At 44.6% G+C, this 25157-nt stretch overlaps 1 protein-coding gene across 5 annotated transcripts in view; it reads right to left on the reverse strand.

Annotated features, from left to right (window-relative positions):
• ALPK1 (alpha kinase 1) overlaps nt 1-25157 on the reverse strand; it is a 103241-nt gene that overhangs the window by 39979 nt on the left and 38105 nt on the right. For all 5 annotated transcript variants that reach the window (XM_084757271.1, XM_084757273.1, XM_084757274.1 and 2 more), the window contains 2 exons: nt 21912-22142; nt 16737-16891 (listed from right to left, as the gene is read on the reverse strand). In XM_084757271.1, the coding sequence (XP_084613397.1) occupies nt 16737-16891; nt 21912-22032 (276 nt within the window). In that variant the 5' untranslated portion in view covers nt 22033-22142. The remainder of the gene's footprint in view (nt 1-16736; nt 16892-21911; nt 22143-25157) is intronic.

The following is a 25157-nucleotide window of genomic DNA, read 5'->3' on the forward strand; positions in this document are numbered from 1 at the left end:
AGGAGAGCACGGAGCTCTGCAAACTGTCCTGTGAATTCCACATATGGGCTGTGACCATGTATCCGTGTGCATGCGCAGACACACACACTCGCAAATAACGTAAAAACTATCAATGCAAACACGTTACATGCAAGTCCCTCTTGTGGTCTCACTGACCTAGCTCCTCCGATTCGTGCCACTTCTTACTCTTCTCCATCCTGTTGCTTTGTCTCTAGAACAAGCCAAATGAGCATCTTTGAGTGCTAGCACTGGCTGCTCCCCATCTGCACTGCTGCTGCTGATGTGGAGCTCAGCAAGCCTTCTCATTTGAGCCTCAGCTCCAGCCACTCTTTCCAGAAAGGCCTCGCTAACGTTCCTCTTAAGAACTCCCACAACACTCATTGTCCCTTAACTCTGGTGTCCTGGCCTTCAGAGCCCTGCCTGCTCTGGAGAATGGCCTTAGTAACATCATACGCCTTTATAGTGGTCATTTGTCTCTTTCCTGTCTTCCCACAGGAAGCTTTTGATTTACACTGAATGTGAATTCAGGGCACTTTGGTTGTTCACTGCTGTGTGGTCGGTGCTTGAAGAGAAGTTGTAAGTGTGAAAAGTGACTTAGTGTACGGCACTCTAGTCGCTGTGCTGGATGGTTGGTTTCACATACACATGTATATACGCTTAGCCAGTGATACCTCAGTCTTCAGATCATGATTTCCTTGTTATATGAGACAAAATTAAAATATTGGAAGATCAAAAATTTGGGAGATGGGATAAAACCGAAAAATTAATGGAGATCAAAGCATACAATAAGGAAGACAGAATATATTTGATTTTTCAAGGTAGACACATCTAAAAATAGGCTTTTAAGGGTTAGTGATATGGCTCAGTGCAAGAGAGCTTGCCTAGCATGCAGGAGACCTGGGTACGATCCCCAGCACATAATAAAAAAGAAAATAAATAAATAAAAAGCACCAGGGTCACAAGCAGGTGCTAGAGCTCTTACTCCGCATGCACGGTGCACTGGCCTGTGTTCTAAAAGGAAGCTAAGCCTGAAAGTCATGGTTTTTATCATTGGTTACAAAGTCTCAAAATGTTTATTTGTTATGTTAATGTGAATCTTATATGCACTTCATGCAGGGTCCCTTAATGGGCCTGAGCAATCATGGTTTCTAACTATGAAAATTCCTCCAGGCCCTCAGGAAAATTGTAATTATATAAGAGGTCTCTCCATTGCAAATAATCACATAGGAAGTAAAATCAAAGGCCCATATCAGCTGACAAAATGCTATGCCGAGAACAGAATTGACTTAAGTGGGGTGGTAATTAGTTTCTGTAATCAGCTTGACATGCCAGGGAAGAGTTAGTTGCAGTTATGGGGTTTCTCCCCTCAGATGGGGCATTGGCTTGCCTGTGGGGCATTTTCTTATTTGATGATTAATATAGGTGGGCCCAGCCCACTATGGGTGGTGCCATCCCTAGGCAGGCAGGCCTGGGTTGTACAAAAAGCTAGATGAGCAAGCCAGGATTAGGGGGAGCTACTAAGCATCTTCCCTCTGTGGTGTGTGCTCCAGTTCTTGCCTTGATCTCCTGACCTGGTTTCTCCCCATAATGGGCTCTGAGCTCTAAGACAAACATTTTTCTCTCCAAGCTGGTCTTTTTTTTGTTAGAGTCTTTTTATCACAGCCATCAGAAAGCAAACTAGAGTGGGTGATGAGCTGAAGTCTCAACCACAAGGGAGACCTCCTTTTTGCACTCCTTGTACTCCATCACTATGGGCAAACAGCACCAAAGCCCAGGGATCTCCCTAGTGATGCTAGGCAGCAGACACTGGTAATTCATTCATCCCTTCACCAAAATATGGATTAGGTGGCAGACCCTGGAGATGCATTAGTAACCGAGGGTGATATGGTGTTACTTACCAGCATTTTAAGAAGAAAATTCCTGCCTTTGACCAGTATGTAAAAAAACAATGGATTCAAGCAACAATCTAATATTTTGACTTCAAGTTTAGGATTCTGACCCGTCATTAGCTGTAAGCCAATAGGAAGAATTCCAAGAGGGAGTTTCCTGATGAAGACTTTGTCTTTCCATCCCAGAGCCCAACCTACCTACGTGACTCCAACAAGATACTATACTGAGACTGATCCAAAGGAAAGAAACTTCCTATCTAATATGGAATCCGATGTAACTGAAGAAGGGATAATGGCTCTGTGTGTGTGTGTGTGTGTGTGTGTGTGTGTGTGTGTGTGTGTGTGTGTGTGTCCTGGAAACTAAGTCTACCCCACATGAATAGTAAGTATCAAGGTAGAGACAGGATGTCAGGTTTTCCTCATAGACTGCCTAGCAGATAACCCAGGGCATTGGGTCAAACAGACTCTGCTATCATAGTGGCTGTCAGTGCACTGCTATGGAAGGGACGGTCTAATAGTGAGATTCTTGCCACCTGAGGCTCTCCCATAGATAACTACTTCCTTTTAAAAAACAGTCAGGTGTTGGTGGCACACATCTTTAATCCTAGCAGTGCTGGAGGCAGAGGCAGGTGGATCTCTGCAAGTTTGAAGCAGCCTAATCTACGGAGAGAGTTTCAGGATAGCCAGGGCTGTTACACAGAGAAACCCTGTCTTGAAAAAAAAAAAAAAACCAAAAGAAAAAAAAAGAAAAAAGAAAAAAGTAATGGTATGTAAAGGACCATGAGGGTCACAAATATGATCCTTTTATTGCTTGCAATCTTTAGAAAATGGCCTGCACGTGCTAATTTATAATTTTGAAGGTAGATCATCGCAGTCATATTTTTACTCCTTACAGCACAATTCTGTGAGGATGTTGATTACTCTGATCTTGGCTTCTGAACGTCTTGCCTCTTGACCATAAAAATCCTTATCTACAGGGCTGGAGAGATGTCCAGCAGGTTAGAGCACTGGCTGCTCTTCTAGAGGACCCAGACTGATTGCCAGCACCCACGCCATAGCTGCCAACTGTGTGTAACTCCAGTCCCAGGGAATCTGATGCCATCTTCTGTGCTCTGTAGGCATTGCACACATATGGTAGCCAGATATCCTTGCAGGCAAAACACCCACCCACACAAAAATGGAAAAAAGGAAAAAAAATTCCGTTTGACTCCAAGCTATGTCCTCTTGTCAATCAACTTGAGCTGATCCCGGTTCTTGAACTCGGGCATGACTCTGAGCATCCCTTGCTCTCCACTTGTTTAATCTTTTAAAACAATCTCAACGGTGGCTCTGGTGTTGCTGCTTTTACAGATGTAGGGAAATGGAACCCGCAGTGTCTTCCATGCTAACAACAGGCATCTCTAGATTCAAGTTCCAGAAGTCAAGGTGCTGCATTCATAAATTATCCAGAACGCCTTAGTCACTGCTGCCGCAGACACTCGCAAACACAGCCCCAGATACATAACACAACAGAACTGCTTATGCCTCCCCACCACTGGAATTCTTCCTTGTGCTTTTTCTTCCAGTTTTTATGGTGCTGGAGATTGATTTCTCATAGCTATTGGATGGATGGGTCATAGCTAAGCATCCCTAATTGGCTCTACCTATCTTTGAATGTAAGTGTTTGATAACGATAGCAATTAAAACCAAACACACAGCGAGATAAACTGCACCAAGTAGAGCGCTAATTGGAACTTTTGTAACTGAACGTATCTAATCACAGTGTTGACACGAACAAAAAGATGGTTATGCCAATAATGCAACGTAAAAATTGTTCTCAGATGCCAGTTTAATTCTTGTCTCAGCTTTAACTTTCTAGCCTGTAGAAATCTAACAGAACAAACAGGGCGTGCATATACTTAAATATGTACACCAACTACTCAGTCAGGATGTGAGAGGCAGACAGAACACAGGTTTAAGGCCAGTGTGTGTGAGATATAAGGCCATTTTCTCTCAAAATGTGCAGGTCAAAAATATCTCACATATAGGCACTTTTGTCATGGTGCATGTTCAGAATGTTTTACTGATGGAAGCCAGACACAGCAGCGCAACCCTAGGATCCTGTCATTTATAAGCAATAAAGTGAGATTGCACCTCAAAACCCAACACATACACACACACACACGCACACACGCACGCACGCACGCATGCACGCATGCACGCATGCACGCACGCATGCACGCACACACACACACACATGGTAGGGGATGGTAGAGAAAGAGAAACAAATTTTTACTGATAGGATGAAAAATAAGTACAGATAATTGATTCATTACAAACCCTTCAGTGGGAACATGGAAATCTCAGTTGTGATGTATAAACGTCCAAAAACAAACAAACAAACAAGTCTGTAGTCATTCAAGTTTTTAATGACTTCACTAACCTAAAGGACATCTGCATCTCTCTCTGTGCAGGAGGCACCCTTGCTCTATGAGTAGGCAGGTAACAGGACGTGATGAGTAGGGAGTGGAGACAGGGCACGGAGGCAGTGACAGGATGACTTTCCATCTTAACTGTCCTTGACATATTTCTTGGAGCATCTTTCTAGCTCATGAAGCCAACTTCCTCACCTCATCTTCAAAATGAGCCTAAGAAGTCCCACTCTGCAGGGTTGCCATCAGGAAAGCATGCTATAAAGAACCTGTCAGCTTGGTCCTATACAATCCAGGCTTGATATTTGTTGATGTAAAAGGTGACGTGTTCATCTGCTTCATGCTAGGTAAACAGAGATGATGCTATGTTTAAGCTCCTGGCTCAGGCACCACTAAGCGGCTTTGAGAGGTAGCATTGCTTGGCTTGCCTGCAAGGATGGGTGGACGCACTCTTAGGATGATGTATTTCTCCAAAGGTCGTTTCTTTGTGTGACACTGGACCTTGCTCATTTTCTGCTGCACTTAGAGCTCTGCTGTTCTGCCCACATGTCTGAGCTGTATCAATTCCTCTGGGACTTGGCTCAGTTTCTGCCCTCATTATGAGGACATGAAACTCACACTGTAGGGTGAGCCTCATCAAAGGGATAGCTTGCATGCCTGGTTCTGTGGCAACCAGAGTGTCGCTGGTAGAATATTAAAGACAAGCCACCCCATTTTAATTTACCTTCCATTGAAACTTGAGAGTACTTTATTAAAAGCAACCCCCACCACCACCACTTTTGGCAGAGTTTTAGAACAGGGTTTAAATCCTTAGTGGATTTCGTCACTTTTTTTTTTTAAGCTCTGAAAATACATAGGCCTTCACACTTTTATTTCTCTTTCACAATTCCACTCCTTTGGTAGCTAATTTTCATTTATTAAACAACATTTAGTTTTTCTCTGACTTTTTTCAAAGTAAGAACTAGAAGATTTAGTAGAAGAAACTAAAGTTCAGAAATTTTTAATTTAATTTATCTTATTAGTGTGTACGTGTGTGTAGGGGTAAGCACATTGCACTGTGCGTACGTGGAGAGAGAGACAGACAGAGACAGAGACAGAGAGACAGAGAGAGAGACAGAGAGAGAGAGAGAGAGAGAGAGAGAGAGAGAGAGAGAGAGAGAGAACACTTGGAAAGCACATACTTCTGTACATATGTGGAGGTCAGAGGGCAAGGTGTGAGAATCTGGGATTGAAAACTCTGGTCATGAGTCTTTCTTTATAGGCTGAACTCTCATTGGCCCAAAAATTATAGCTTTTAATGCTGGTAGTTAGCTTTCAATTTCCTTTAAAATTAAATCTGTTGCAAATTTAATGCAGGACAGAAGGCCCTGTTACTGGCAGCAGAGAGAACTGGAGTACATTAAAAACAAACAAACAAAGTCTGCCTCAGGCCAAGGACAGCTCTGTCTGTGTAGGCAGGGAAGTGTCAGGCTCAGGTAGGAAGGCTAGTGTCGCTGCTGCCTCTGTCACTTCTAGCGGTTGGCTTCATGACAACCCATGACGACGATGTGAACACTGAATCTTTCTGGGCTTCACTTTTCCCAGCTCCCCCTCGATGGACTTGAAACAGAGGGCCTCCAACTCCCTTCGTGATAAGGAAATGACTAATCAAAGCATTCAACGCCTAGATTCATTCACAAGAGTACGCGTGAGAGCAACCATGTAGATGCACAAAGGAGCTCTGAAGGAACACAGGGGCATAATGACACTTAACCTGTAGCAAGCTGCCTGCTGTGAAAAGGAAATGCAGAAATTAAGATGCTGTGCTCAGAACTCTTGTTTCATTTGGTGACAAGATGCATTGCAGAAGTCAATTTGGACCTTTAATGTCTCTGTTGCTAGGGTGATGCACAGCTCAGCATCTCACTTAACTGCCAAGTCAGTGGGGAGAAGTGTGTGGATGTATATTTGAGCCCACCTGGACTTAAGGACACCTGATTGACAAGTCCTCTCTCCTTTCCTCTTCTCTTTCCATCTTTTACTATAGTAAGAGATGCTTGCTGTGGGGAATCAAGGTAATATAAGTACCCAGTAGCCCCATCACATAAAGGAAATGCCCATTTGCAGGGCTTTAGAAAATTTTTTCTCATTCAGGACGTTAGATACTTTTGTGAGATCTACATGGGAGGCAAATGCTTTCAAAAGATTAGCTAAAATTTCTCCTCACTTTTTAAATTCATGTTGGAAAGTATGAGGAAGATGCTCTGGCTGTCATCCTGTTTTCAGATCTCTGTGTTGTTGTTGTTGTTGTTATTACTACTACTACTACTACTACTAGTAGTAGTAGTAGTAGTAGTAGTAGTAGTTTTTCAAGACAGGGTTTCTCTGGGTTGAACTTGCTCTTATAGGCCAGGCTGGCCTTGAACTCACAAAGAATCATCTGCCTCTGACTCCTGAGTTCTGGAATTAAAGGCCACACTATCCTGCTCTTTTTTTTCTTTCTGTTCTTGGCTTATTTTGAGTATGTGCATTCTCTCATGCACACATGCAAGTGTGCACAACATATGTGTAGAGGTCAGAGAACAGCTTTTAGGAATCTGTTTTCCTCCTACCACCATGTGGGTCCTGGAGATAGAACAAAGATCTTCAGGCTTAGCAGAAGTTGGCTTTGCTTGCTGAGCCGTCTCCCCAGCCCTACAAGGATCCCTTCCACACACGTGGTAGGAAGAAAGATGTATCCATAGGCTTTCTCTTGGCCAGTGATCACATCATCACACAAATATTTAAGATGCAGTATGGCATTCCTAACTCTTGCTTCCCCTTCAATGGCAGCCAGGGATACTCTAGGATGATGGTGACTACTCTATGGATATGGGTCCCTAGGGACAGTGACATAAAGCACAGCCTCCCACTGACCTCAGATGGATATGGAGTAGGAGGAAGGGGGAAGGGGCCCTACGTTTCTGAAGTTTTTGTTTCTTCTGCATGCCACCTCTCTGTTTTTACTGATCTAGGAAATATGGGTAGAAGGCATGAGAAAAGCTGGACATCGCCTCGGAAAGAGATGATGTAACATAAGCCATTGTAGTTACAGTAGGATTGGAGGAAAGAAGACATAAGGACAAGAGCAAAGAGCCATAAGGACATTCCTTCAATCTCTGCTCTATCTTTATGCCTGCATAGCTTATAGGCAGGGTAGATTTTGGGTAGAAGTTTTTTTTTGTGGATGGGTTACTGTTTCCCTCTCTCCACTAGGAGTCCTGTCTAGTTAGAGGGTGGCCTCTTCAGTCTTCATGGCCCCTGCCACTAGGAATATCAGCTAGAGGCACCCCTATGTCCTCCCAGAAGCCTACCCTGTCACAGAGATGTCCCCCCTTCATGGTTTTTCTTCTCCCTGCCGGCCTTCTGCCCTCCCCCTCCCTCTTCTCTCCCCAGGTCTGTTCTCCACCCTCATTTCTCTCCACGCTCCTTCTCCTACCTTGTTCCCTTTCTTCAGTTGCTTCAGTGTCCATTTTATTTCCCCTTCTGGGTGAGATTTAGGCATCCTCCTTTGGGTCTTCCTTGCTACTTGGGAGAAAACCAACCCCTGACATGATTCACGATATTCTGCTATGCTTGCAGATAGGAGCCTATCATAGCTTTCCTCTGAGAGGCTCTACTCAGCAGCAGATGGAAACAGATGCTGATACTCACACAACCAAACATTGGGCAGAGTGTAAAGAGTCTTGTGGAAAAGTGGGGGGGGGAGGGGGTGGCAAGAATAGAAGGACTTGGAGGGGACAGGAGCTCCACAACAAGACCAACAGAACAAACTAACCAGACCCAGGGGTGCTTGTGGAGACTGATGCACTAACTAAGTACCACACATGGACTGGACCTAGGCCCCCTACACAGATGTAGCTGATGGGCAGCTGCTCAGGCTTCATGTGGGTTCTCTAGTAAGGGGAGTGGGGGCTGTCCCTGTCATGGACTCGGTTGCCTGTTTTTCAATCACTCCCCCCTCATAGGGCTGCCTCAACAGGATGTGCTCAGTCCTGATGCAGGGGTGGGTTGGTAGGGGAGGAGTAGGGGAAAGGGTATAAGGGGAAGAGGGAGAGAAGGTGGGACTGGGAGGAGGGGGCTATGATCGAGATGTAAATTGAATGAATGAATGAATGAATGAATGAATGAATATTTTTAAAGCAAGAAAAAAAAAGAGACACAAGGAAAATTAGTGGGGCTTGATAACAGAGGAGAGAAGGATGCAGTGGTCTTCAAAGGTGACCTCTAACCCTTCATTTGGGTGACTCATGGTCATCCATACAACCCGCCACACTGCAGGAAGCCTCAATTTTATGTCTTATTGCCTTCAAAAACAAAGCTCTTTGATGGTTGTACAAATTTCATATTGGCTACAGCTTGGGCTACATACACCTATACCTTAGACTCCTCCCTATGAATCCTGCCCTTTCCAGGATGCAGGTAGAAGTCGTCCTATTTTGTTCCTTAAAGGAAAGAAAATTTCTATTCATGAGTTCAAGACTACCTAGGGTTACACAGAGAGCTCCTATTTCAAGAATAACAAAAACCTAACAAACCCACCACCACCGAAAGGCCCTGAAAACTGCCAACAGCTGGGCAAGCATCATCTTAGTATGGTGTGTTGTGAAACTCCATCCCCCCCCCCCCCCCGCCTCACCCCCTCTTAATTTAGCTCTGGGATTGAGCCTATGGTGTTGCTCATACTATGCAAAGGCTACACTGCTGAGCTGCACTCTTAGTTCTTAGGGGCTCCTTGAGACAGGGTATACCTGTTGCTCTTAGTCTGACATTGAACTACCAGGCAGTTCAGACTGGCCTAAACTCCCAGTCCTCCTGCCCCCCAAGTGATCCAATTCCAAGTGTGTCCAGCACCACCATGCCCAACTCTACTCCTGATTCCTAGTTTAGGTCATGTGGATAATCTGATAGCCGTGTGGGAAGGTAGAGAGTCCTCTCCACACAGGCAACAGTGACTATGTGGGAACGACAAGGTAACCTATTGCATCCTGTAATTATCATACCCTTGGAGCTGGTTGGTTTTTTTTTTTTCTGTAACACGTTCTCCATATGTTTTCTCTCCCCATGTCTCTCCTGCCTATGATTTGCATATGTACTCCCAAACACAAACACAGCCCCCAACCCATTTCAATTTATAATATACACAGCAAATAACTAAAGACTACCTTCTTCGGTTATCTAATTCCTAGCAGGAAGCCTATAAGGCATTTATTTAAATACTTGCCGTTTCTGAAGAGAGAATTTGCTGTTAAACTCTTGTCCACTGCCCAGCCAATTATCTGGGGGCTACGCACAGGATAACCTCGTTTGTATGCCTCCATCCGTGCATGTCAAATACCACACCATACTTTATGAGTAACGTATGTTTTTTTTTCATTCACTCACTCATTCATTCACTGCTTGTAGTCAAGGGCTAGTGATGTAGCTCAGTGGTTACAGGTGCCTACTACCAAGCCTGAGGAGCTGAGTTCTACCTATAGTATGCACATAATGGAAGAAGAGAATCAAGGATATTTATTGTGAAATGTCAGAGATATAAATGTCGGGGGAGGGGGGGAAGGCATGACAAGCAGGACCCCTGTTGTCATGGAACTGACTGTCAGGAGAGAGATAACTATAAAAGCAGATGCTCTAACAAACAAAAACACATAGGGGTGCATTAGTAGAGCATGTGGCCAGGGAGTTTTAATCCAGTCGTGCAAGTGAGAGACAGCTGCCCTGAAGACCAGAAACTTAGTTGGCATACAAGGCACATGTAGAAACATCAAAGGCATGTCTTCCATCTCAAAAAGTCTTTGACCTGTAACCTAGATCTTTTGACGTGGAGAAAACACCACTTCTAATCTGTGCCACACCTTCTGCTGAAAGTCTATATAAGGGTGTAGAAGAAGGAAGCTCTTGCTCTTTGGCTGCTTGCTCTCAACTCGCTAGCAAGTCCATTCCTTCAACAGCATTAGAGCCCATTTCTTCCAGAGTCCAACATGTGTTGAAGACCAGCTGAGACATCCAGCCTCACAGACTGAACAACTACTAGATTCTTGGACCTTACATTTATAGGCAGCCACTGCTAGATTAGCTGGACCACAGCCTGTAAGTCATGGGCCTTCTGCATCCTGGGCAAGTGCTCTACCACCAGCTATAAAGTCCAGCCAGCATGAACTCCACATCAAACTCTCCAATCCTGAGATGTGTGTCCTCCCTATCAGACCTGTCAATAGTTAACAACTGTTGAACTCTTGGACACATCATTTGATGGGAGTGGGTTCTTTTAGAGCCCACTCTTTAGTATTCAGATCACAGAGATGACCAAGATGTCCTAAGTCAGTGAGGGTGTGTGGCGTGGTAGGGCCTGGGTAATGGCTCCTTCCAGTCTTTGGTACCTCAACATCTAAAAAGCAATCCTGGGTCTGCAGTAAACCATGAATAGAAAGATCAGAGATATCCATAGGGTGAAGGCAAGTCATAACCTTGACTGTGTTATAAAACTTCTCTGCGTGTTAATGTTCTTAACTATGAATGAGATTAATGGTACCAATGTGACAATTAGAAGAATATTTCTTGGTCTCCTTTGCTTAACCACTGAGCTGTCTCTCCAGCCCCACTTCCTTCATCACTCAGGGTTCAGCTCCTGGTGACACTCTGAGGTGTGTAGTATACAGTCACATGTTTCCCCCTTGTACAGATGAAAAGGCTTTTCATTATTAAAGCCCCCAAAAACACATAGTTGAAGTTGGAAAACTAGTTTGAGAAAATCACTGAGGAAAGGACAATAATCTAAATGATACCCCCTAATAGGAAAGCTGGCAATGGGAGCAAACAAGTTGTGTTCATCTTAAGAATATCTCTTAATGGTGGGAATCACCAATCCCAGCACTCGGGGAGGCAGAAGCAGACAGATCTCTGTGAGTTCTAGGCCAGCCTGGTCTGCAAAGTGATTCCAGGACAGCCAAGACTACACAGAGAAACCCTGTCTCAAAAAACAAATCTTTTTAAACATGAGCATATTTATGAGTGAAACTCTTTTAAACATGAGTGTATTTATGGATGATGCTCTCTTGTTCCCACCAATGGTATGTAACCCTTTAAACTGGTGACTATGCCATTTGACTTTCTTTCTTGAACCTGGAATTTCATTTTCTAATCAATTTATATTTTGGTTTCTTTTACCCACATCATTTCTAAATGTCTGTCTCTGTTCTCTATGGTCCCAAGTTGATTACAATAGACATTTTTTTACCATATTTTTTTGTGTGTATAGGGTTTTCAGCATGTCCCTGCCACACTAGATATGTGGTGATCAAAGGACAACTTTTAGAAGCTGGTTCTCTCCTTCCACTGGGTTCCAGGAAAGGAATTCAAGACTTCAGGTATAGTGACAAATACCTTGACCCTGTACCATCACGTTTTACCCACAGTGGACATTTTAAAAGTATTTCCCTATGGTCTTACAATGGCCAACTCATATTTATTCATGTTTCTATTTTAACTCCTGCTCCTTCATAATCTCATGTAGTTAAAAAAAAAAAAAACCAAAAAACAAAAACAAATAACAAGCTAAAGGCACTTAGGCTATCTGATGAGACATCTTAGAAAAGTATTCTAGAGAGTAAATGTATCAATACTCATCCAGAGATTTTTTTTTCATTCAAAATGAACATTAGGAAACATTCAAACTATTTAGGGGGGCGGAGTCTTTTCAAATCACTCCTATGCAGCATAAATCTTCTAATTTTTTTTTTTAACGTAGCACAATAGCTACAGACTACCCACATCGGAGTACAAAAAGAACTCACCGTGAGCCTGCTTTATCATCTCTGACTGTGATTTGCGTCAAATCATGACTGTCACCCTATCTCCTGCATGGGAGCCACGCTAAAGGCAGCGGTGACCAAGGACAGGCTCCCCTCTCGCTGAGACAAGTAGGTTTTACCCAGTCTAGTACCACCGGCTGGTCCCCAGCTCAAAGTCAGGGTCCAGCAATCAGTTCTGTTAACAACTGCCACAGACACGCAGAGTCCAGCCCTCCCGCTCGCTCCTTTTTGAAAAAGCTTGATTTCCGGGTTTCTCTTTGATTGTTACTTTTAGAAAAGCGAAAGTTACTGCAAACCTGCTCCCCGCCCCCAGAAGAGGTACCCGCATCGCCACTCGGACCCATCTTCCTCTCACGGTTCAGGAGCGAGTCAGTGCCAGCTACAGCCACCCAGAGTGGAGCTCCACAGAAGCCGGCACCAAATGCCTTCACTGGGTTTTGAAAACTCCATCAAAGGTTTCACTGAATGCTATCTGTAAGGGCTGTAGTGTTCTCTTTCAGAAACTGCAGTGCCCTTCTCGAAGCACTTGAAAAAGAGTTGCTCTTGCTTTTCATCTCCTCCTCTGAGAGTGTAAACATTGTTTTGAGTGAAAAGACCTGAAGGAGCGCTTACTTTCCCTTGAAATTTCATTTTTAAATAAGAGGGGGAGAAAATCCTTTTTCTGACTGATACTAATAATACGGGTCAAAGTGTCAGGCGATATACAATTAAATGGAAAACAAAACCGGCTCTCCCTCTCTTTCTCACAGCACAATGGCACTGGAATATAAATTACCGATGAAGATGAAATAATGCTTCAAAGCCTACAAGGCAGGGCGGCGCGGTGTTTACAAAGTGTTTTCCATGGCACGATGAGACATTAAAGATGACGGTAACCCATGGACTTGGGGTGATGCTGAATAGACCAAAGCTAGCATGAGGTAGGGTTTTAGGTCCCTGTAGCCTGTGACCCCATGATATGCTTTGTTTTACAAGGGCAGCTGCAGTTATCAACAGATGTTTCAGCTATAAATAATTGGTATCATCTCAGAAAAGATCCACCTACCTGGGGAGAGGGCATAATACCCAAACCCCTGCCCGGCTATTACAGCCACATTAATCTCCCATCTCTCCAGGTTTCTCAGAGAAACGTCCTGCAGGTGTTTTTCTGGGAGAGTGTTGACAAAGTCTCTCAAGTGTGCGAGCTTTGTGTGGACTGTAAAGGAGGCTGGCCCCTGTCATAAATTTCTGTCGGTGGCCACACACCAAAGGGGGAAAGGATTGGAGGCTGGGGGAGAAGGGAAGGAAAGGGTGAGGAGGGAAGGCAGGATTTAGGGGTGTCCAGATAGCAAGGCGCAAGATACACAGACTATTCTTCATGAGGTGGGCTTGTAGAAAGAGTCATGCTAATGGACCCCAAGTTTCAACAGCCCAGAAGTGGCAAAAGAGCTGTCTGTGGTTTACATTTTTTTTTCTCCAGCATTTTATATTTTGCTTTGCTCTCTTGGCTGTGGGATTAACTGAAAGACAAAATGTTTACACTCTAAGCAAAATGCTCCTTTTGAAGACTGAGGGGGAATATTTTTTATGGGAAAAATTCATGTTAGGATTATATGTGAAATGCAAGAAGAAATGATAACTGAAAAAGACGAGTAAGTTCTTTAACTACTTTTCTTATAAATGCAGAGACTGAAAACTCAGTGGTTATTAAGATATGAGCATTCAGCTCCTGGAACTGTGACAGTGAAATGGAAAGCAAGTCCCGGAATTTCCTGGAGCCGCTCCCAACAAGCGACACTCTCAAAAGCAGTAAGGGTTTGGGAGCACCTGGCCCATGGAGAGCTATACTTCTCTCTCCGTATAAACAGAGTGGTTTAGTAATTATGCACTTGGCATCTGGCACAATGGGAAAGTATCCTAAAAGCCTGAGGAGGTGTGGTTGCTTAATTTATAACTTGCTGAGTAAGTTAACGAAAGTGACACTCAGCGTTCAAAAGCTCCCACGTTGAATGTGTTGGAGACTAAAGGCTGCCCCCAGTGGGCTGACTCTTAGGGTTGTCACTGAGTCACCTCGTGAGGGGAACAAACTCCTTCTGTTCTCACTGCCTCTGTTTCCACAGTTGGGAATCTTCTGGATTATGGAGTGCAGTAGGAGGAAGGATATGTGTACTCTTGAAGTGGTTTGCACAGCCCCAAACAGCTTTCCTCCTGATGCACATTGCAAATCCAAATCCAGAGACTGGAGCTCCCCCCCCACCCCCTTAATTTATTTATTTGTTCATATTACATCCCAATCACAACCCCACTCTCTCCTCTCCTCCCTGTTCCACCATCCCACACTTCCATCACACCCTCTTCATCCCACCTCATCCCCCACACTGGGTACCAACACACTCTGGCAGATGGAGTCACATCAGCACTAAGTACCTCCTCTTTCACTGAGACAAGACTAGGCAGCCCTGCTAGGGAAATGGGATCCAGAGGGAGGCCACACAGTCCAAGTCAGACACAGCCCCTACTCCTGCTTTAATTGCTAGGGAACCCACTTGAGGAGCAAGCATTAGCATGTTCCTTCAGTGCTTCAGTCTCTAGGGTCTGGAGCTTTAATCCCAAGCAAGCTTCTGCTTGCTCCTGATGTCACCACCAGCTTTAGATGCAGGGAAGGAAACTGGATCCTACCCCCTGACCCAGTAAAGATCATGCATTGGGGGAATTCGAACCCCCAAGTCCCCACTTGATCATGTTGTGGGGTGCTTCACAGTAAGAGCTGTGTGACCTTAGTACTGTCGCACGCCTTGTAGGGATGTAATAGCCAGTACATTTACACTGATGACAACCATGCTTACTAAAATCCCCCACTTAAGATGGGTTTGACGGCACACACCTGTAATTTCCACTGCGAGAAAACGAGGACAGAGGATCTAGAATTCAAGGCCAGCCTGGGCTACCAAACAAACTGAAACCCAGAGGTCAACACTTTATTCTTTACAAGGATTTACTTTCTTATGGCCAATAATCTCCAGTCAATTTAACCTGTTTTACCCTTTCTGGGAATTCCCAAAAAAAAAAATGCTTTTGTGTGTTCACAGACTAAGAGATCACTCCTGAGGGTGTCTCCTTCAACAGGAAAAATACTATCTATGGATTCACTGGGAATAACCCCTACGCATAAAACCGGGAAAGCAAGGTATGCATTCTGGGATGCTGCCATTGCTTTTATGCCAGACGTTTTTATGTGAGGAAAAAATACATTTAAGTTAGTAAATTTCCTTGGTGATCATCTGAGGAATTAAAGGTAAAAAGTTATGTTACCACAAGGCTGGAAAGATGCCTTAGTGCCTGCGACTACTTACTGCTCTCACACAGGACCTGGGTTCTGTTCCTAACACCTATATGGTACCTCACAATGATCTTTAACTCCAGTTCTAGGAGATGGAATGCCCTCTTCTGGCCTCCTTAGGTACCAGGCATGCACATGGTACACATACATACATGCAAGCAAACATCCATACACATAAAATAAAAACAACAAAAAAAATTTAAACAAATAATGCTGCCACAAAGGGAAATGATGCTCCTTTTTAACTCCCCTAGAACTCAAGCTTGGGTTTTGAGCCTTACCTGGCTCCTTACTGCCTTCGTTTAAAACATACTTTGTATTATTTCTTTGAAAACTAATGCACATATTACACTTTGATCATAGCTTCACCTGCCCATTCCTCCCCATCACTCCTTTCAGATCTCCCCAACTTCACGCCCTCTTTCCTTTTTTTAATAACCCCTACACTGTCCTTGATGTTCCTTCTTATGCAGGATGGTGGTATCAGTTTAGTTCAGAGGTCCTCAATCTTCCTAATGCTGTGACCCTTTAATACAGTTTCTCGTGTTGCGGTGACACACCTCCTCCCCACAAGCATAAAATTATTTCATTGCTACTTCATATCATAACTGTGATTTTTACTACTGTTATGAATTGTAAGGTAAATATTTGATATGCAGAATATCTAATATGAGACTCAAAGGGGTTCGAGACCCACAGGTGGAGAAGCACCAGTTTAGCTGGTTTCTATTGTGTGAGGTGATAATTAAGTATGTCCATGACTTTGACTTGACTCTTCTGGAGTCGCTAAGAAAGCAAACGGAACTGTAAGGGGTAGGCAGGTTCTGCATGACAGAGATCAATAGCTTAGACATCAAAATCAGTTGGGAGAATCTCTAAAAATAATGATATCATTACTATTACTATTGTTATTGTTATTGTTATTGTTGTTGTTATTATCCAACATCTAGAAAGTATCATTTTAAAATGAAAGTGTTTTGAGGCATGGTAGAACTAAAACCGCTCAGGTCTGCCAAGAGGATGGGGCTATTTCAAGGCAACAGGTTTTCAGACAGTATTTTCCACCCAACCTTCTACACTCGCGTTAGGTTTTCTTTCTCACACAGGGGGCTACAGGAAAATGAGACTCTTTAAATAGCCATTTCCCCCACATTAGTCAACCCGGCAGAGCTGACCGTAAGAGCAGGAACTGCCTTGTACTTGAGAGAAATTTAATCTGTTGGACCACTTAAAGTCTAAATGTCTCACTCAGGGATGTCAGCGGGGCAGGTGGTGTGACTCTTCTTACCAGCAACTGCTGCAGCCCGGCGCCGATCACGTCTTGCAGGTTTGTTTTGTCCTCTGGGCTCATGGCTTGTTTGTACTGCCACTTCTCAGGCACGAAGGGCCACTTCATTTCCTTTGCCTCCTGGATCAGGGTCCTTAACTCGCTGGGGAGTGAAGCTGCAAAGGTCAGAGTTCAGGTAAGGAAATTGCCGCTCAAAGAAAGGGCCGCTGAACTCCCCGTATTATGATGAAGCATCTCAGTGGCTAAAACACTTTGCCTATCTGCGGCTGGCTGGTCCAAGCTGTTGAGGCTGCCTTGAAGAATAATAGCACGGAGCTATCTGTCAGGGGTGGCCCGAGCCTACTCTGCCCTACAGGTAAATTGGGGTAGTCAGGCATTAAAGAAAGGTTTTTTAACAGGAAGTGAAGTACTTGAGTGACTGTCTCTGCATGAAGAATCAGAGAAAGGCACGGAGGAAATATTCCATCCCCTGTAAAGTGAGAACAGGGCTGGAGTGGAGCGGCATTTGGAACTTGTGGCACCTGAGAAGGGAATCAATTTGTTCAGCTTCTTTTTGCCTCTCTAAGACGTCAGCCCATCTCACCCTTTCGCTGCTCAGGATGCGTGAATACAGACAAAAAAGGACAATGTCACAACTGAGATTTTTGGTGATACCAGTTAACTGTGAAGTGGCCCCGTTCCGCCTTAGCGACTGTGTTAAGTCTCTAAGCGGGTCCCAATCCTAACTATTCTGGTTCACTGTCTCCTGCCTGAACTGCAGAAACACAAAAGCTATGGAAACTGTAAGTGTTTGCCCCAGTCTTGACATCCAAAACCACCCTAGCGTTGAGTCGGGTTGGGCTGTCTTACTTGACACTCAAGATTTCACAGCAAAGAAGTTCTACACTTCCACACAGGAGGCCGGCCCATTGTCTGCTTCACTGTAATTGTCACACGTGGTTCATGCTCCTCAGGACCCTTCCTCCTAGTGGAAACCCTCATGGTTCTGAAGTACTTGCCATGCCAGGGTTCCGAGGTTGTCTACAGACCTCCCTCTGTTTGTCTTGTGTCTCTTATCGAACGTATCCCAAACTGAACTCATCAGTGTAAGGTTTTGGATCAGGACGCCCAAGACCAAGTTCTCAGCATCAAGGAGATTTATTTGCCCAGGGGGACAGAGGGCAGGGAATAAGAGACAGACAGGAGATAGAGGATGAGGGAGAAGAGGAAGGGAACACGGTAGAGGGAGCAGGGATATCTGTCCTGGGTTGGGGGGTCTGCTTCTGAATAGAGGGGAGACAGATGCACACAGGCATATAGGAAAATGGTGGCATCTGAAGGTGAAGTGGGAAACCCGGAGTTAGGATGAGGTTTGATTTTAATTGGGCATGCTAATTAGGTGAGCCAAATGGGGCTTCTGATAGACCTTGGGAAATCACTTAAGGGATGGAATCTAACGGTTTTGCCATGGCAGAGGGAATCGGGGAGAAGCGCAAGGCCTCCCAGAGCCATGTTTAGAGCTGGCTGGAGTCCCTCCAATTAGCTCTTTTCCAATTCCATTTCCTTCTACATTCTCTTTTGATGAGTGGGACCACCACACATTGCATCGTCCCGATCTGAAACCTATATTTCTAGATGCTTGCCTTCTCTCATTCCTTGAATCAAGGTAGCTATCAAATCCCACAGCTCCTAAAACCCTTCTCCTCTTTCCTTCCTCTTTGATATTTTCAGCCCACCCTTACAGTCCTTTATACTGTGAGCCCCCCCCCCCTTTCTAACAAGGTAGACCGGGACAATACAACATCTTTCAGTTCTTTAGTTTTTCCACATTCCGTTCTGTTTGTAATTGTTCTGCCCCCCACACTGAGGTCCTCTACCTTTGGCACTCAAAACAGACATTGCCACTACTGTTAACTCAACACAACCGCCCAGTGGAGTTGAAATGCCTCTTCCTTGTACTTCTAAACCCACAGATGATGCATGCTCCCTTCAGACTGCATCCCACTGTCCTGTAATCACATCTCTTGTTCTTCCTAGGCTAGGAGCATCCTCAACACAGCTACCATGTTTCATATCTCATCCCTCTTGTAAGCCACAGCCCAATGGTAGCACACTGTGATGGTTAAAAGACATGAGATAGCATTCTATATACATGGGACATACTGGATAGAGAAAATAGGAAAGAATCAGAAAGAAGAGAAGGAAGAAAGCCTGTCTTGGTCCTGGATATCTATGTGAACTTGCCACCAGATGAGAAATGGTAAGGAAGTTTCTAGATGGGCAGGGGCGGCTTGGCAGTGAGAGCATCACACTAATGAGTGAGCAGTGCTGATGACTGGGAAGTGACTCTATTCCATCCTGTTGAGATTGTGACTCCCTGATCAGCACCTCCTGGCCCCTTACTCTGTAGTAGCATCCCTGCAGAGACAGAGCCCTAGAAGTAAGGACTCACGTGATCACTCTTGGCTGCAAAATCTATCTGTGTTGCTGCTAGAGGATGGTTTTCAGTTTCTGAAATTGCAATGTATATGCAGAGCAAATTTCTTCAAGAGTGCTTCTAAGTGTCAACGAGTAAGATGACTGTTGGGAGGGATGGTCCCATGTGGTCCAAGTGGACGTACAGATAATGTCCCTGTCCATCTAGACACAAAGAGTGATGAAGTCACTTGACAATGGAAACCCCATATCTGGATCCACAGACTTCCACTGTGCTGGGGGCTGAGTAATTTCTTCACAGTATTGGAGAACACTGCTTCTGTCTTCCTCTCTTACGGTTATTAAGATGGGGCATTGCTGTGCAGCCTAGGCTGGTCTCAAGCTCTTGATCCCCACCCCAACCCCACGCTGTGGACAGCCATGTCTACATAGAGAAACCCTGTCTCAGAAAAGAAAAAAAGAAAAAAAGGATACTCTTTACCAATCATTTTTGTTTCCTCCACACACCCCTCTCCATGCCAAAATGTAAACAGGCCAATGGAGCGCACTGAAATACAAGATGCCCCTAAAATACAGTTTTTTTTAAAGCCATGCTATATTTCAGTTTGCATTTCAGTCTTTTCTCCATCTCCCAGGTGGCACCTAGAGGTAGCTCTCAGGCTGGCAGGAACAAGGAGGAAGGAGATGGTGAAGGGAGAGACAAGAGAATATGCCTTGTCAGTGTTCCCAAGTCTAGTGGCTGCTGTGCCCATAAAGGGACCATGTATTCATGTCCTTCTCTATGACTCCAGGCAGTAACAGCATCAGTAGTGCCACAACGAATGGGCCATAGCTGCTCACAGCCACCTGCCCACCTAAGCAGGAGAGGTTCTGCGCAGACACAGGCCACAGGAACAGTGGGGATTGCGCAAACACACCACTCGGTGTGAGAATTCTTCCCTCGTTGGTTATCTGGCCCTATTCCTAGAAGCTTATCTGAAAGGCCATGTCTGACGAAATGATTTTATAGCCTTGATTTGCCTTTTCTGAAACTCAGTTGATTATTTCTCCCATTCTGTGTCCCTTGGGGGGAAAATGGCATCTGACTGAGGCCTCGGACTTGCAGAGAGAGAATGTGATGCTTAAGTGAGGGCACACGCTGGACACAGAAAGAGGACACACTAAGAAAATTTTAGAAACTGGGCATGGTGGCACACTCCTGCAATCCCAGCACCCTGGGAGGCATAGGCAGGTGGATCTCTGCTAGTTTGAGGCCAGCCTGGTCTACAAAGTGAGTCCAGCCATTGGACCAGACACTGAGATCAATGAATGTATTTTACAAGTGGCCTGAGGAGTTTGTTGGTGACCAAGAAAACAGAGGCTGGCCGTACTGATGAGATGACATAGTCTATGGAAATTGATGGAGCACAACATTCTTGTTTGAGGAAAAGTATGCGCCACCATTCAGAAGTTGCTTCAATTTTTTAATAATTGAAATGTGTGTGCACCAGCCAACTTGGACCCTTTGTTCTTTCCTGGACTACAGCCAAGGCTGAACAGTGGAACCCTGTCTCAAAAAACCAAAAGAAATAAATAAAAGAAAATAAAAAAGAAAATTTTAGGAGAAACAAGAAAAACAGCCCAATCCAACACATTGCCCCAGGGAGACAGAAAACCAGCTATCTCTTACTGGCCAGGTGCTGAGAAACTGTGGTTGACGACCAGGGGCCATATGCAAGGAGTCTGTGATCTCAGGCTGACAAGCACATGCTGCTTGTTGGTCCCGCTAGTAAAGAATGCAAGCACGCACCAAGGTTTGATTTGGGAACTGACTGCACATCCAGATCCTCATCAAGAAGGCAGTAGAATGAGGCGTTACAGAGCTGAGACCACCGTAGGTATCTAAAATGTCCTGTTAGACATGTATGCACCTGTTTACCGTAACTGAAGGAAACTCCTTCTCAGGGCCTTTCCAGTATGGTGTGTATTTTTTACTTAGGCATCCTATTCCTAAATGAAACATCAAAACCACTAAAAGTACACAGGAAAAGATATTTTTAAAACGCATGCGAAGAACATACTTAAAGAAATGGAAGGAAATTTATTTGAGCAATTGAAAAGAACCTTAATAAAAAGGGTGCCTCTCCAAAGCTGGCTAAAGAAGAAACGAGTCTTTTGTAGCTTTCTATATTTTGTGGTTGAAACTTCTCAAGCAACTATAAACATCTGTAACCATAGCCAGCATCAGCCAGGAAGCAGGCAAAAACCCAGATCATGGTTACGATGTAAAGAGTCTTTCTTGAGATCAATGAATGTATTTTACGAGTGGCCTGAGGAGTTTGTTGGTGACCAAGAAAACAGAGGCTGGCCGTACTGGTGAGATGACATAGTCTATGGAAATTGATGGAGCACAAAATTCTTGTTTGAGGAAAATTATGCGCCACCATTCAGAAGTTGCTTCAATTTTTTAATAATTGAAATGTGTGTGCACCAGCCAACTTGGACCCTTTGTTCTTTCCTGAACTACACTGTTTCTTGTAGCCTCGTGTTTACTGAAGCCTAAAATTAGAACTGACAGCAATTCTCTGCAACAAAGTGGGCTTCTTCCCTGCCCATCAGCCCACAGCCCTTCCCTCTCATGTCCTGGAAATCCACTCATCTCTCGGTGGTCATCTGCCAGGAGAAGAAAAATAGGGCAGAGAGGAGAACGTGTCATTCAAGCCAGGGTGCAGGCATTGAGCCTGCTGGCTCAACCCCTGGCGTCTCCCATCAGAACCTCACCCCGGCACCGCTGGTCCTCACTCTTGTCCTCTGTAGACACATCTGGCGTTTCCAACAGGAGACGATCCAGCACTTGCTTGCACTCGTGCAGTATCGAAGCCACAGCGTCCTGATTATTCATGATGATTACCCACCCTCCAGGATGAATTGAGTGTCCCTGGGTCTACGGTGATCAATTACCTAGGAGAGGCATTGATTCTCACTAAAGAAGGCCCTTGAAGGCTGAGGTACCTGGTGAACAAAAGAGAGAGAAGGATGATTAACTAAAGCATCATCAATTATCTGTGAGTCTCAAGCAGGGAGGGATAATAGAGCAAGCACATGAAAATACATGACAGGTCCTGAGGATGCTGTTAGGGGAGGGTGTGAAATGATTGCAGGGTCTGATCTAGATGGGCGGTACCTTGAAGGCACAGAGTGCAAAAGGGAGAGAGGCTAGCTACAGAGCCCGGTCACCCACGGTGAGGTTGGTGATCTCACACGGGCCAAATAAAATGAACGTGCCCCATGATTTATGTACTTTCCACATACTTCACTCAGTGCCTCTGGGTCCCAGTAACACTGAGCTCTCCCCTTTCTGGAAGTCAACAGGAAGCATCTGGCTAACGGTTCTAATAGCCTCATACAAGCACATGGTAATATGAAGGTTACCACTCTCGCAATCCACTGCTGATTTCCCTTGTGTGGTATTCTTCATGGTATTTAGCACAATATAATTTGGGCCAGGATAGGCAATGACAGATGCCAAATTTGAAGCTCTTCACTGCCAGGCACATTGCCAAGTAAAATGGAGAAACGGTGTTCCAGGAAACCCAATTTCCTAGAACTTTGTTGTGGATGGATCCATCATGTAGATGGATGAGTCAGCTGATGATGCCAGGTAACATGTAGGCCACAGATTCCTTAGGCGAATGTGAAGGAGACGGGAGGAGTTATTGTAGACAAGGTAATTTTAAGGACAAAATAGTTTCCTAGCACTGTGAAAATGCCTAGCCAGTAAATAGAAACAATTCTTAGCTAATAAATATTCGGCCTGTCTTCCTATTGTTGAAGTAGTGTCTTGTAAAGAAAAGAAATTATTCCTCTTGCCAAGAATAAGGAGTTGGCATGTCTCTGGTTTAGACACTTGCGGGGAGGGGCATGTAGAAGTGCACTTCCAGAGCAAAAGTCTGAAAGGGAAGATGGAAACAGTTACAAGGATGGCGCAACACAGAGCTCATGAAGAAAACACTGAGAACGTTGAGGCAGCGAGCTGTTGCGTTGGTATTAAATGTGCCCTTCTATTGCATGGCCTTTGTTTTAAAGCACACAAAAGTAAACCTTCAGGGTACCACAGGCTCATTTCACTCCAAACCAGCGTGTCGTCAGTAGTGAGCACAAGGAGAGTTCTCAAGTTAAAAATTCTATCACATTCCAAGAGCATTCGCAGAAATGAAGCAATGAGAAAGATGTCACTGGAATTATCTGAGGCTGACTATAATTTTATCCTCACTTTCACTTTCAGAATGGATTCCTGCATAAATCAGGTTGTTGCCCTAAACTGTGTCTGAAGTCTCTTTTAATTCAACTGTCTATAAGTCATGATGTTTTCTGCAATAAACTGGCTATTAGTTTGTCTAGCTATGAGAACAGGTCTCAAGAGCTACTCAGATTTTGTTTGTTTGTTTTTACAGACAGGGTCTCTCTGTGTAGTCCTGCCTGTCTTGGACTCACTTTGTAGACCAGGCTAGCCTTGAACTCACAGAGATCCCCCTCCCTCTGCCTCCCCAAGTTCTGGGACTACAGGCATGTGCCACCCCACCTGGCATTAGTCAGAATGTTATCCTCAGACATCTGTTACAGTAAATTACTTAATTAATAGAAAAATAGGAAGGAAACACAGAAAGTGGGAGTTCTTTCCCCTGAGAACTTCTTTACCGCCCTGGGAATGCTTATGGTCTATCATTCCCTCATCTCCAGCCATCTTCTGTCCATCACAGAAACAGTGGGGTTTTAAAAAATTATACATGTAACTGTTTAAAACAAACAAACAAACAAACAAATGAGGCCCCACTCATTCCTTCTGAGCATTACAATGAGCAAACAAGAGGTAACTAGTGGACTACAGTGGGCAACAGACCTTGGAAACAGTAGCATCACATGCCCCCCATTTCACTAGAGGAAGGTAATTGCTACAGTGGGGTCTTAAGTTCAGAGATCCAGACAGGCATCGGGCAGTACAAAAAAGGAAGAGAAAAACCGCTGGTCATGACCTGCAGGTGGGTCAGGTAGTCACTTTCCTTCAAGTCCCCAAATTAAAGCAAGAAGCAGATGATCTTTCCTAGAGTCATTTTAGGGAGTGAGGGGAAGGGCTGCATAACAATGGAATTTGAAGAACTAGTCTGTGCATGAAGAAAGAAAATTGTATTACCATGTGGTCCTAGTAGTCCAGCATCCTTTATAATAATGGGAAGACCACCATCTTGTAGAGCTCATAGAAAGAGGGCAATAGAAAGGAGACTCATAGGGTCTACAGGGTAGGGATGGAGTCCTTCTCTGCAGCTGTTCCACCCTGAAAGTGGAAGATAAGCAGGGCCAGGCCTGGTTAGAAGAAGAATGGGAGGCTGCTGAGAATATTGCATGTTATGGGCACTGACAGTGACAATCTAGCCTCCAGCCATTTCACCTTCTCCAAGGAACCAATGAACACACACACACACACACACACACACACACACACACACCTTCAAAGATTCAAAGAGAGTGCTAGGGAGTGTAGCCCAGTTGGTAGAGTGTTTACTTAGCATACATGAGATTCAAGGTTCAATCCCTAGCACTGCATAAACTGGACATTTGTGGTCAATAGAAAAAGGCTGAAAAGATGAACAAAATAAGCACCAGAAATTTACATAAAGAATATTCACTTGGGGGCTGGAGATGGCTGAGAGGGTAAAGGACTTGCTGCACAAGCATGGGGCCTCAGATCCCCAGAAGCCACAAGTGTCCCTGCAGTGAGTGGAGAGGCTCCTGGCCCGGCACACAGCAAAGGAAGGAGGCCAGCTTCAAAGTGCTAGGTGAGAACAGACACCTGAGGCTGTCCTCTGACCTCCACAGGTATGCCATAGCAGAATGTGCGGGCATATGAACATACATGTGCGTGTGCATGCACACACATGAACACATGTGTGCGCTCTCTCTTCTCTCTCTCTCTCTCTCTCTCTCTCTCTCTCTCTCTCTCTCTCTCTCTCCCTCTTTCTCTCTCTCTCT

The sequence above is a fragment of the Acomys minous genome, assembly GCF_964271855.1.
Source record: "Acomys minous genome assembly, chromosome: 14".
Classification (NCBI taxonomy): domain Eukaryota; kingdom Metazoa; phylum Chordata; class Mammalia; order Rodentia; family Muridae; genus Acomys; species Acomys minous.